Here is a 12,232-nt window from a genome sequence, read left to right on the forward strand (position 1 = left end):
TTAGTGGACAGCTCTTCAGCATGGAAGGACTGCCAAGGACGCATGGTTGAATCTCTCCTTATATAACGTCCCCTTTATATAACAAGCCCCTTTCTTCTGATCACTAGCTCTTTAAAAGGAGGAGACGCCTGGCTAATATTGACTGATCTCTAGATCAGCGCTTGTTCCTACCAACATGACCGTGGTATGTTGGCTTAATGTGAGAATGGCCACTCGTTATTATATCTCCTGATGTCGTATTCATCAACGCTCAAATTTTGGTGTTGCTGCTGCTGTTTGTGAGACAGACAGACAGACAGACAGACAGACAGACAGACAGACAGACAGACAGAACGAACCATGGAGTATATATGTATGGCGTACAACTTCCAGGACTTGGCCTTCTCCTTCCCCTCCACTGAAGCAGGAGCTCTCTAGTTGATTCTTTGCTATGTACTCCAGGCCCACTCTTCTGCCACTTTGGGGCAGCCTTCCTATCTTGGCCTCCCATCTCCCCCGATAAGGTGATGGGATTACAGATTCTCGCCACTGTAGCCAGACTTCTAAACTTTAACTCAGACCCAGAGGTTGAACTCAGGATATCTGACTTGCAAAACACAGAGCTTTCTGATGACTTCAGGGCTTGATTCTTGCATTCAAGAAAGTTAAAATCTAGCAAGAAAGAGAATAAATACGGTTATGGATGTCTGCAGCATAAGCTAGTGTTGCTGGGGAGGCTGAGAGCAAAACTTTTAGAGGGGAGAAATCTCGGGGTCATAGGCCGTTTATGCCTGTGACATCTTAAGTCACAGTGATTGGTTTGATTTTTCCTACTAAGGTCATTTCATATGACAGTTCACACGGGAAGGTCTCCCTTTCATTCTTCCTTGGAGCTTATGTAGGTTCCTGAAACACCAACCGCTTTCTGCCCTATTTTTGGATTGTTTGAAAGAATCCTGCATGTGTGCTTGAGTTGCTATCCTGCCTCTCTCTGTGTCTCTGCAGAGCCTCCTGGAAAGCTTAGACACGTGTAGTAGAGGGGGAGGGGGTGTAGCGGCGTTCTCTGTGGGTAACATACGCAAGCCATTCCCCAGCTCGCTGGAAACCTCCTCTAAAGGATGGTTTACCCAGATGAGCACATGATGAAATCAGATTAAATATACATTGGAAAATGACGGGCCTCATTGCTTCTCAGTTTCTCACCCAAACAATTTTATTTTTGCTTCTTTCAACTGACTGCTTTCTGAATGGCTGTGAGTGCCCTAGGTCACACCTGCGGTCTGGGCAGCATGGCTCTGGATTCCTGAGGTATACAGCCAAGCAATTATTCAAGGAAGACGTGGATTTTTTTTTTCTGCCCCAGCCTGGTTGTGGGCCCAGAGGGAACATTTGCACTTCAATTTCCATAACGTATTCTCATTTAGGTGACTTCTTAGACATGAGAAAACATTTTTAGAGCAGCAGATATTTTTCCTGTCACAGAAATTAACTCTAAAACTACACAAAAAGCACACAGGACAAAATACTGTTGTTTCCTCCCCCACCCCCCTAAGCCACCACCCAAAGAGAAGCGGTGAAGTGTTCCTTCTGGGCATTTGTGCATCTGTGTGCACACAGTGCTTTTGAAGCCGGTGTGGACATACGCTGTCCTTACTACTTGCGTGTTCCTCTTCCTTATCATCTACAGGAGACAGTGACCCTGTGACCTCGCTGTAATTAATCACCCAGCTTTATCAACTCCTGCTGCTCGGTGGGTCTAGCTCCGCTGGCCTCAGCTGTCTTTCCTGTGACATAATAGCATGTATGGTGTGTATGCACCTCTGGGAGATGAGAAATTCTTTTCCCATCAGCGTTCTTATCACAAAACAGTGGGGGATCATTTCAAAGTGGTTGGAAATGGCTTAGAAGCACATAGAACAGAATAATAATCCCACGGCCCAGAGTGAAACAGCAGCATGAAAACCACTGAGAACCATTGTGTGTGTGATAAACATGATGTGTGTTAACACATGAGATGACCCTGATACCACTGTTACACCCTAAAGTCAGCAATTCCTCGGGGCCATAAGGCAGGCAGTCCATGCTTTTTACAACTAGCTAATATGCAATTAATGTACAATCACTGTTGGACGTTATTAAATAAGAACATCCATTGGTCATCTACATGGGGAGGATGACCGCTCTTCCAGTGCCTCTCCGATTCTGCACATAGTACTGACATACACGATGCAGCCTTCCCAAACTAGCTTTCTGTAGTAGTTCTCATAGCATATAGTTCATCCACTGGAGAGCACAGGGCACAGCGTTTTAGTCTGCTCACAGTTTTAGACAACTGTTGTCATGATCGATTTTAGGACATTCTCATTATCCCAGAAAAAAAAAAAAGCCCAGTTGATAAACCCTAGCAATTGCTTACCATTCAACTGTAGCCGTAACCACTCCCATCCCTCACAGCCACGAATCCATTCTCTTTCTCTATAGATTTGCCTTTTCTGATTGTTGCACATAAATGGACTCATATACCTTTGGTCTCTGTAACTGGGCCTTTCTCTTAGCGTGTATCATAATCAGATACTCACCCTATGTTACTGGAAAATAATAACCCATTGAGCATTTCTACATGCTTTCAGTAAAAATTCATCATACCATCTAATAACTAACCAGTATGCAGTTTCTTTCAAAACGATGAAAATATTCTAAACTTGATGGAGATGACATGTAACACTGGTATATTAAGTTCATTAGATTCATCTTTTAAATGGGTAACTTATATGTAACCTAATAATGTTGTTAGAAGTTAAATTATATCATGGTCTGCTACCTTTGTGAGTCCATACTTTTAATATGGTTTTTACTCGTCGTATGATGGCTTTTATTTTATGTAACAAATCCTACTTTTGCACATTTGTATTGGCTCTGGAGAGTTAGGAACATACAAAATACTCTGTTGTATTTCTTTGTATATGTATCCGTTGTCCACTCTTGGTTCTCTCATGGCAGAAAGCCTTTGAAAGTCTTATTATTATGTGTCTGTCTGTGTCTGTGTCTGTGAGTGCAGGTGCTCATAGAAGCCTAGTGCCCAACCCTCTCCCCCAGAGCCAGATTGAGCTACCTGAGAATTGAACCCAGGTCCTCTGCAAGAGCAGCAAGTGTCCTTATCCACTGAGCCATCCTTCCAGCCCCTGAGCTTTTGAACTCTTCCAGACATTGTATGTTACGGCCGTTATAAAATGTCTGCTTTTCCTGATGTACCCCGTGGCTTTCCCTCTGATTCTCCATTTCTATTTGATGTCACAGAATTGTGTTCTTCGGAGCTCCTTGATCTCTGAAAATGCTTAATAGCTGCGTGTATGCAATAGGTGAAGATGTCTAAGGCTTTCTAAGTGAAGGCTCAGCTTCTCTCCTGTGCTCTGTGTAAGTCAGCGGACCCAGGATTATTTTTTGTTGTTTAGATAAAAGGCCGCTACTGAACGAGAAAAGGCAGTGGTTTCACGCGCAGAAGGCAGCCCAACAGCTGTTTACACCATGTGCTTTATCTCTTCCCTTGCAAACTAGGGGTCACTCAGGAGAAGCCGAGGCGAAATCCTTCTGTATGAATTAGCACACACCTCTGCTGTCTCTTTCCCTTTTATTCATACGAGCAACTGATTCATACCTTGCTATCGGTGGTAACCTCATCTTGCAGGCTGACGGTTGGTCTCTGGGGCTCAGAAATACATCCTGTGGCCACCGAAGGCTTTCCTTCCCTTGTCTTCATGCCTAAGGAGAAATTTCTGCCTTGTGGTTTATTATTTGTGTCCTGGCAGAGGAATAGTTTAACAAGAGTGCCACCAAAGAAGTAATGCGAGGGGAAGTGGCCCTTTGGGCTTGATGTCATCCTCAAGTCGCTCCAATTTTGGGCATTTTTCACACACATGCTCATAGAGCTGCCACCCTACTGAGAAGCTGGCACACTGGCATGAGATCCCTGAATCGCTAGGAAGAGCTCATAAATTCACCTTGGGGCTTTGTATGTATGACCAAGATTAGATGCATGCCACTTTTACCTAACTGCATGAGGTCTTCTATTGTGGGAACAAAACCCAGCTTAAAAGAAATCCAAATGAAGTTTTTCCTGCCACCTCCTGGGTGGAGAATAAACGATCCGTCTTTCTGTCCAGTACAGCCGAAGGACCATGAATTGCCAACTAGAAGTACGCGTTAATCAGTGTGTTGATGGCAGTCACAAACTCAGCCCTGCTAACTGCACTCAGAAGAGGAAGTGGGCTGTTGGTAGCAGAGCTAAGCTCCTGTAGGCTGCACACACAATCCTCCTGCACAGCCCACCAGGAAGCACCAAGGCATCCATTATAGGACCCAGGCCTGGGTGCAGATGCATTCGCAGCAGCTCCCAGACCACCAGCAATGGTTCTTTTCACTCTGATGTATAAGTGCTGTAGTTTTTGTCATCTTTTCAGAGTCTCTCTTCTGGCCCCATTATATCTAAGCCTTGCATTTGCACCCCATGGGCTCCCCAGCTAGTCTTCTTTTATGGTGAAATCCATGACCAAATTCACCATCTTTGGGTGTGTGGTAAAATTAATGTATTCACAGCACTGTGACCCCACTGTTGGTGTTTATTTCTAGCATGTTTTCTTCTTCCCAAACAGAAACTTGGAAGCCATCAGACAACAGCTGTCCCTTTCTTCTCTTCCCCAGGCCTTGCAGCTCAGCTTTTATGATATAATATAGGTGACTCACGTAAATGGTATCCTTGAATAACTGTCCCTTTGTGGATGGCTTGCTTTGCTTAGAGTGGCGCCCTCATGGTTCATCCATGGAATAGCCTTCCTCTTTTTGGCTGAGTAATTTTCCAGCGCATGACTATGCCACATTATACTTATCCATCCATTGGCCTACCAATATCTGAGTTGTTCCCACTTTTGAGATATTATTAATAGTGTCGCTGTGAATTTCATGTACAAACTGCCTTCCAGGAAAAAAGAGACTGAGTTTAGAACAGAGAGATGAAGAGGGTCTTAATCTGTGCAAAAGGTTCATCACATCAGACTAACGCCTCCGGAGGCTGTGACCTAACTTCTGGAGTGGCATTCCCTTTATGAGATAGGACAGACATTAAAGATAATTATACAGGCCAGGCAGTGATGGCGCACACCTTTAATCCCAGCACTCAGGAGGCAGAGGCAGGCAGATCTCTGAGTTCAAGACCAGCCTGGTCTACAAGAGTAAGTTCCAGGACAATCAGGGCTGGTACACAGAGAAACCCTGTCTGGGGGGGGGGCTAATTATACGTGACTGCATTTGTATTATTTCCTTTCTGACCCTTGTTTTCTGCCCTAATCTAGACCCCCCCCCAAAAAAAATGCTTTAAATTGCTAAATTTCTGTCTCAAATGTTTAGTCTTAATGTCGAAAAGAAAATTAGCTTGGAGACTCAAAAGATTTAACTCTTGTAACCCACAAGATCTTCAATAGAAAGTGGCCCACGGTTTTTCTTGGTTTCATCAGAACCTGCAGGTGCTTTTCTGTCGCCAGCAAAGGGGACAGTAGTGAGACTGTTTATTTTTGCAATGTATTATCCCCATGGGTATAGTAAACCTTGTAGCAGGTTTAGGGCATGAACATAAAGCCATTTAGTCCAAGTTTTCTTTTTTTTAAGTTGATTTATTTGTATTTTATGTGCATTGGTGTTTTGTCATAGGCGTCATGTCCCCAGGAGCTGGAGTTACAGACAGTTGTGGGCTGCCATGTGTGTGTGCTGGGAATTGAACCTGGATCCTCTGGATGAGCAGTTAATACTCTTAACTGCTGAGCCACCTCCCCAGCCTCCTTAAAGTTTTCTAATGGGTAGCGGGGAAGTGCTGCTAAATTCCAGTTGTTTTATTTTTGTTATTTATATGTACGTGCATGTGCCTGCATAAATATATGTACACCACATGCATGCAGGAGCCCAGAAGAGTACATCAGACCTCCTGGAACTGGGGTCACAGGTAATGTGTGCTGGAAGCCAAATCTGGATCCTCTGCAAGAGCTCCCAAACTGCTGAGCTGCCTCTCCGGCACTCAATGTTAATTTTTAAGAATTGAGACTAATGTATATAATTTACCTCTCGGGGGGGAGGTGGTGTTCTTTTTAACAGAGAACAGCAACAACCTTAGACTCTTTAAACTGTTCGATAATAAGCCTTCAGCCAGTTAATCCCTGACATAAACCCCCGCAGCATCTGCAGTGCTCTGGATACACGGTTCCCCACTTGAGAGTCTCTGTGCTCACAGACCACATCACTTCAAGTATTCGTCTTCCATCTCCTTCCCCTAGTTCCCAGGTTCCACCCCAGGTTGTTGTAGGAGGTAAACTGCTATTCTTGGCTTCTGTTTCGATCTCACTGGGACTACACTGAGTGACAACACTGACAACTTAATTATTTCATTCTTGTGGCCTGAATTTATATACCTGCTTAGAACCTAAAAATAATAAGTAGGTTATACTTTTTTTTCTTCCAGAAGAAATAGTCAAGACCACTGCTTGGGCAATGAATATGTATTTATATTCAGTAGATGTTGCCTCCCCACCCCAATTCATGGTGGATTTTTTTTCCCATTTCAAAATACATTACACATAAGAAAGTGAACTATCCATATCCAATTCATGATAACTACACTCATACTATTAGTTACTGATTGGGGTTAAAAGAATGAAAGTGTTATAGGAATGTTAACCATATGATGATACTGTCACATTCTGGTAGATGGTTTCTGAACTCCTGTTTCCTAGGAGATGAGCAGGCTTCATTCCAGCTGGGCATCCTCAGTGGTAGAGCCGAAGTGTCTGTCCCTACTCACCCTGATAAGTTATGTGCTATGTGGTTGAGCAAAAAAATTCATATATTCTTCATACCTTTTCAGCTGCATGGAGGGTAAAACAAAATGCCCACTTTGATAGTAGATAGAAAGCAGCTTGAGTCAGCACTCAGAATTCCAGGAAAATGAGCTCAGTATGAGTAATCAGAGCCACGGTTTCCATCCTTGGCTGCGTGAACGAATTCCAGTGATTCTGAACCCCTCCCCATGTGACCCCAAGTCAAGGTTGAGCACACAAGTTAATTTGAAAGAGAAACTAGGTAGGAGAGTGTCACAGTCATCTGAGTGAGACGTGGTGAAACCTACGGGGATGTGAGCAGTGAGATCATCAGCGATGGGCCCACCAGAGACAGAGCGAAGCATGTGGTGTCAGCAGCTCAGGACAGGGTCTGATTTATCGGTACCTCCAGAACAGTCAAGGAGCAACCATAATACAAAATCACAGGAAAGCTTCAAAACTATTTCAAAATATTGAGATAGATAGATACATTGCTATGTATCAATATCTGTATATAGATATATATGTATGTATTGACATAGATATATGTTGGTGTATCTAGATGATAGATAATACATTAATATGCGTATGTGTTTGTGTGTATATCTATATATGGATCTATATGTATTGATATATAGATATGTGTTGATATATATTGATAGATGGATAGACATACATTGGTATGTGTATGTTTGTGTGTATGTATCTATATATGTTGATATATTAATATATGTTAATATATATGGATGGATAGATAGGTATGTAGATAGACAGACAGGCATTAATGTTGCTATATCTAGAAAGCTGGCTTAGTTCATAAACAGCAAGAAGGCATTGGGACCATATGAGCAGCAAAATATAGCACTTACACAGGGAGAGAAGCTGCTTCTGAATGTATAAAGAACTCAAGGCCAAGACTGTGGCAATCACGTACAGCAAACCAGTGCGGTACATACCTGCTACCCCGACCCTTGTAAAGCGAAGACCAATGGGTTTTGAGTTTGAGGTCATCAGGGGTACATGAGACCCTCTCTCAAAAACTGGATAGAGAAAGGGAGAGGAAGACGGGTAAGGGCAGCAAATTCAGGGAAAACAGCAGATGCTGGTGGGTCAGAGAAAGCACCACCCCCCCGAGATGGTGGCACACAAGTGACTGCTTCCTGTGATGGTCAAAGTGGTACTGCTGTCTGGCTGTGTCCCTGTAAGGGGCGCTGCAATGATCTGCTCTAAATGTGACCCGGAGGGCCTCTGACCTTGTCCCCTTCTATTGACCTGGAGGGCCTCTGACCTTGTCCCCTTCTGTCCTGCAGGAATAGATAATCTCTATGAGAGAGCGCTTCACATCCGCAAACTGCTCCTGACCTTGCCCAGGTCCGTCCTTATCGTGATGAGATATCTGTTTGCCTTCCTCAATCAGTAAGTACCCTGCGTCCTGTCAACATGCCCATCTGCATTCTGCCTGTGTTCTGTGTTCTTGAGTGCTATGCAGAGTGCACGGAGTTCCATCCATCAGCAGAATCAAAGGGGGCGTGATTGAATGTAAGCTGAGGGTACATTTTTTTACCTCCGGAGATCAAGGCCTTTTTATGATACATGAAAAGTCTGGAGAAACCATGGCTGCCCATAAATGCAAAATATCCAGAACACTGCTATAAATAAAACTTTCCAGTGAAATATGTGTTTTTTTCTAACTTCCGTGCAGAGCCCATGTCATTAATGTTTTTGTCAAAATAATGTGAACAACCTTCTTCTAGCCAAAAAAAAAAAAAAAAGAATTAATGTAGCCAGGATAGAGGGGGATTATAGATGGCTTAGACATCAATCCAAAGGCAGAATTTTCACACATTCGCTCTATTGAGTCCTTGTCAAGAAGAAGTATTTGTCTTGCAGTCGCTACTGTGTTGAAACGGGAATCTGAAGAGAGCACCACATTGTTTTCAAAACTTGACTCTTGATCGGGCAGCTTGGTTTTCAGTGATGTTGCTTGCTGAGCGGGTTCCACTGTAGGCCTGCCTCCCTCAGAGCCATCTAAATGTCGTTTTGCTTTGCCAGGTGGCAGTTAAGCAGCTAGAAGGTCACAGAGTTTATTCCAGAGTCAACTGCTAAGTGAGCAGAGGGTGATGTGTTCTCAACTTAGTACAGGGTCTCCCTTCTTCAAATCAGGATTTTTTTTCACCTGTGATTCAATGGCGTTTCGCACTCACAGAAGCCACAGAGACTCATGACAACCCTGCTAGCTAGTTCGAAAATCAAACCCACTCAGATTGGCCACAAGAGCCACGGAGTATACACTAGGGAATTACATACAGGGGGAACGGAGCGAAGCTCTGCCGCTCACCCTAGGGTACCAAAAACATTCCTAAAGGATGGTAGGAAGCCGTATGGAGAGAAGTGCTACCTGAAAATGGATATGAACTGTGTCTACCGTAACAGATGCTGCCCGTGGCTACCCTTGACTAAGCTTGGTCACCCAAGCAGCTGTCAGAGTCCAGGATTGCCTTGAAAACGCTCACTTCCCCTCCCTCGACTGATGTGTACCCCCAGGAGGCCAGCAGTGCAGTTCTGTGAGTTTTTCTGACGCTCCAGAATGAAACTAATGACCCACAATGACCTAGGAAAGCAGTGTTCCAACCAAGAAAGTTCTTGAGGCCTGAATGCAACTCTTACTGAAGCTCAATTGAATGGCAAATGTCTCCTGAGTCGGGCAGCTGGCACTATTTGTTGGTTCTGCCCACAGATGCCAGCACTTGCCCCTAAGGACAGATGAGGGGCCCCCACCTCAGCCCAGGGATCAACTGTTCTTTTTTTCTGTAAAATCAAAACTTGGAAATCACAGGTTTTTAACTCAAGTTTATATTCTTCAAGCCCGGACTAAACCAAAGACCTAGAAAAATTAAGCCTGATGCTTCCCACTGAGCTCAGGTGTGAGTTTTGAAAATTCGACAGTTTTTATTCTGAATCTTGCTTCTTCCCCTGACCCTGTGTTTCAAGATGATCTGTCACTCAGTTGCCTAGTGGCAATGTGAAGGTTTTTTTTTTTATTGTATATTTGAGAAATGGCAGAAGGGAGGGCATATGGTAGCCATGGGAATCATTCTTTGTGTTTTTCTCTCTCTCCACTATCTTCTCTCCACTAAGGGCTGAAGTGTCACGTCGGATGGTGTCTTAGATTCTTTGTGTTTGTCACCATCTCACAAAGGCAGCTGAGTCTCCTTTTTCCTTCCACTTGTCATCTGCTCACCCGCATTTTATAGTTCCTTTTGTGGGTGACATTCTATACACTGAGAGATAATGCCTCCAAACTCTCCAAAGAATTGCAAATTCCCTGTGTGTTAGAGGCCAGACATTAAAGAGCTGGCTGGCTGGGAGTCGCTTGTGAAATAGCCGTAATATTTCATTAAAAATATCATAAATATCTGTAATACTGAGTTTAGACATTAGTCTCAGACACCCAGCAATGTCCCCAGAGCTTTCCTATCTTAGATGGAACAATAAGAGAATTAAAGATTTGCCCTTTGTCTTGTTCCTTTCAGCATCTTTTGTGGCATAAGGGACACAGACACACAGAGAAGGTTATCAACTCACAGTGTTCTTTACCTCCTCAAAAAAAATTTTTTAAAAAAAAGATGGTTGTGCTTTTATTCTAGTTTTTAAATTTTTTTTACAAGATTTCTAAGGGGAGGGGGTTGAAAACTAAGATACCTCTGAGAGGTGAGGCAGATGTAAAGACACCATGACCGTATGGTTTTATGGAAATTGGATGGCACAGCGCAGAGTCACTAAAGCTGCATTTGTGAACCTCCACCTTAACATTTACGGGTGAAACGCTCTTCTTGGCCCTTATCTCTGTTACAGCTGATGGTTTAGACTCAGGACTTTAGGAAAAGCACCTCTCCCTCACACAAAGAGGATGTCTGTTCCCCTCATTTCCTACCTAGTCATCTTACTCTGTTTGGGGTTCGATTAAGTGGGATGGATATCATTTTTCCTCTAATGACTTAAAAAAATAAATTGTTTAATCCATGTTTTCAAAATATGAGGTAAGGGTGCTGGAGGGACAGCTCGATCATGAAGACTATGCCCTACTCTTCCATAGGATGTGAGTTCAGATCCCAGCACCCACATCTGGTGACTCAACACAACCACCTGTAACTCCAGCTCCAAGGGACCTGGCATGCCCTTAGGCCCTCCAAGGCCACCTGCACAGTTCTGTGTGCACATACACAAACACACACACACACACACACACACAAATGCATAACACACTTTTTTTAGTAAAATAAATTCAAAATGCAAAGTATCCTATTAAGCACTCTCTTTCCCCAGCTCCCCTTTGACAAGTTCTTCTTGCTTCCATCTGCATGCAGCCTTTCCCAGTACAGCGATGAGAACATGATGGACCCTTACAATCTGGCCATCTGCTTTGGCCCAACGCTGATGCCTGTTCCAGAAATACAGGACCAAGTATCCTGCCAGGCACACGTGAACGAAATCGTGAAGACCATCATCATCCATCATGAGACCATCTTCCCAGATGCTAAAGAGCTGGATGGCCCCGTGTATGAGAAGTGTATGGCTGGAGGCGACTACTGGTGAGTCCACGAACAGAGTCCTCCCTCTCAGGGACACATCGCTGCCGACTGGATGATAAAAAGGGGTTTAATGGCCTTGCTGCTGAATCACGACCTGAGTTCAAGCACCTACGTTAAAGTTAGGTACAGCATTGTGTCTGTAACTCCAGCAGTGAGGCACAAAAGCAGAGGGTGCTGGGAGCTCACTGGCTATCCAGCTCCTCTAGACAGCGAACTCCAGGTTCAGTAAGAAACCCTGTTTCAAAACATAAGGGAGGAAACAGTAGAGGAAGACATTGGTCACAGGCTCTAGCTTCTCTGCACACACACATGAGCCACTACACCAGCATACACCACACACACACACACACCACACACACACACACACAAGGCTCTAGCTTCTTTGTACGTGCACATGCATGAGCCACTACACCAGCATAAACATGCATACACCATATATACATACACATACACAAAATAAAATAAAATGAATTGCCCATAAGCTATCAATGCTTTTAAATTTTTTTAAAGAATAAACAGCAACAATAGCATTTAAGTTAGAACAGTGAAATCCATGGCAATGGGGGCTTTATTATGGAAGCATACTGTCAGACTTTTGTAGATAGTTTTGACCTCTTTGGGCCTCTGTAAAGAATAAGGGCTTTGTTTTTGTTTTTTTTTAAGAGTTTGTTTATATAAGGGTGTGCTTAGCAGTGCATTGGCCAGCCTGGTCTACATAGAGAGTTCCAGGACAGGCAGGGCAGCATAGAGAAATCTAAGAGAGAGACACAGAGACAAAGCCTAGGAATGTTGATGCCAGAGAGA

The 12,232-nt window shown here is 43.8% G+C and overlaps 1 protein-coding gene across 2 annotated transcripts in view; it reads left to right on the plus strand.

The window, feature by feature from the left end:
* Positions 1-12,232, plus strand: part of Srgap1 (SLIT-ROBO Rho GTPase activating protein 1) — a 285,799-nt gene that overhangs the window by 249,226 nt on the left and 24,341 nt on the right. For both annotated transcript variants that reach the window (XM_026778325.1, XM_026778323.1), the window contains exons 16-17: positions 8,147-8,252; positions 11,204-11,428. In XM_026778325.1, the coding sequence (XP_026634126.1) occupies positions 8,147-8,252; positions 11,204-11,428 (331 nt within the window). The remainder of the gene's footprint in view (positions 1-8,146; positions 8,253-11,203; positions 11,429-12,232) is intronic.

The sequence above is a fragment of the Microtus ochrogaster genome, unplaced genomic scaffold, assembly GCF_000317375.1.
Source record: "Microtus ochrogaster isolate Prairie Vole_2 unplaced genomic scaffold, MicOch1.0 UNK127, whole genome shotgun sequence".
NCBI classification, from domain to species: Eukaryota; Metazoa; Chordata; class Mammalia; order Rodentia; family Cricetidae; genus Microtus; species Microtus ochrogaster.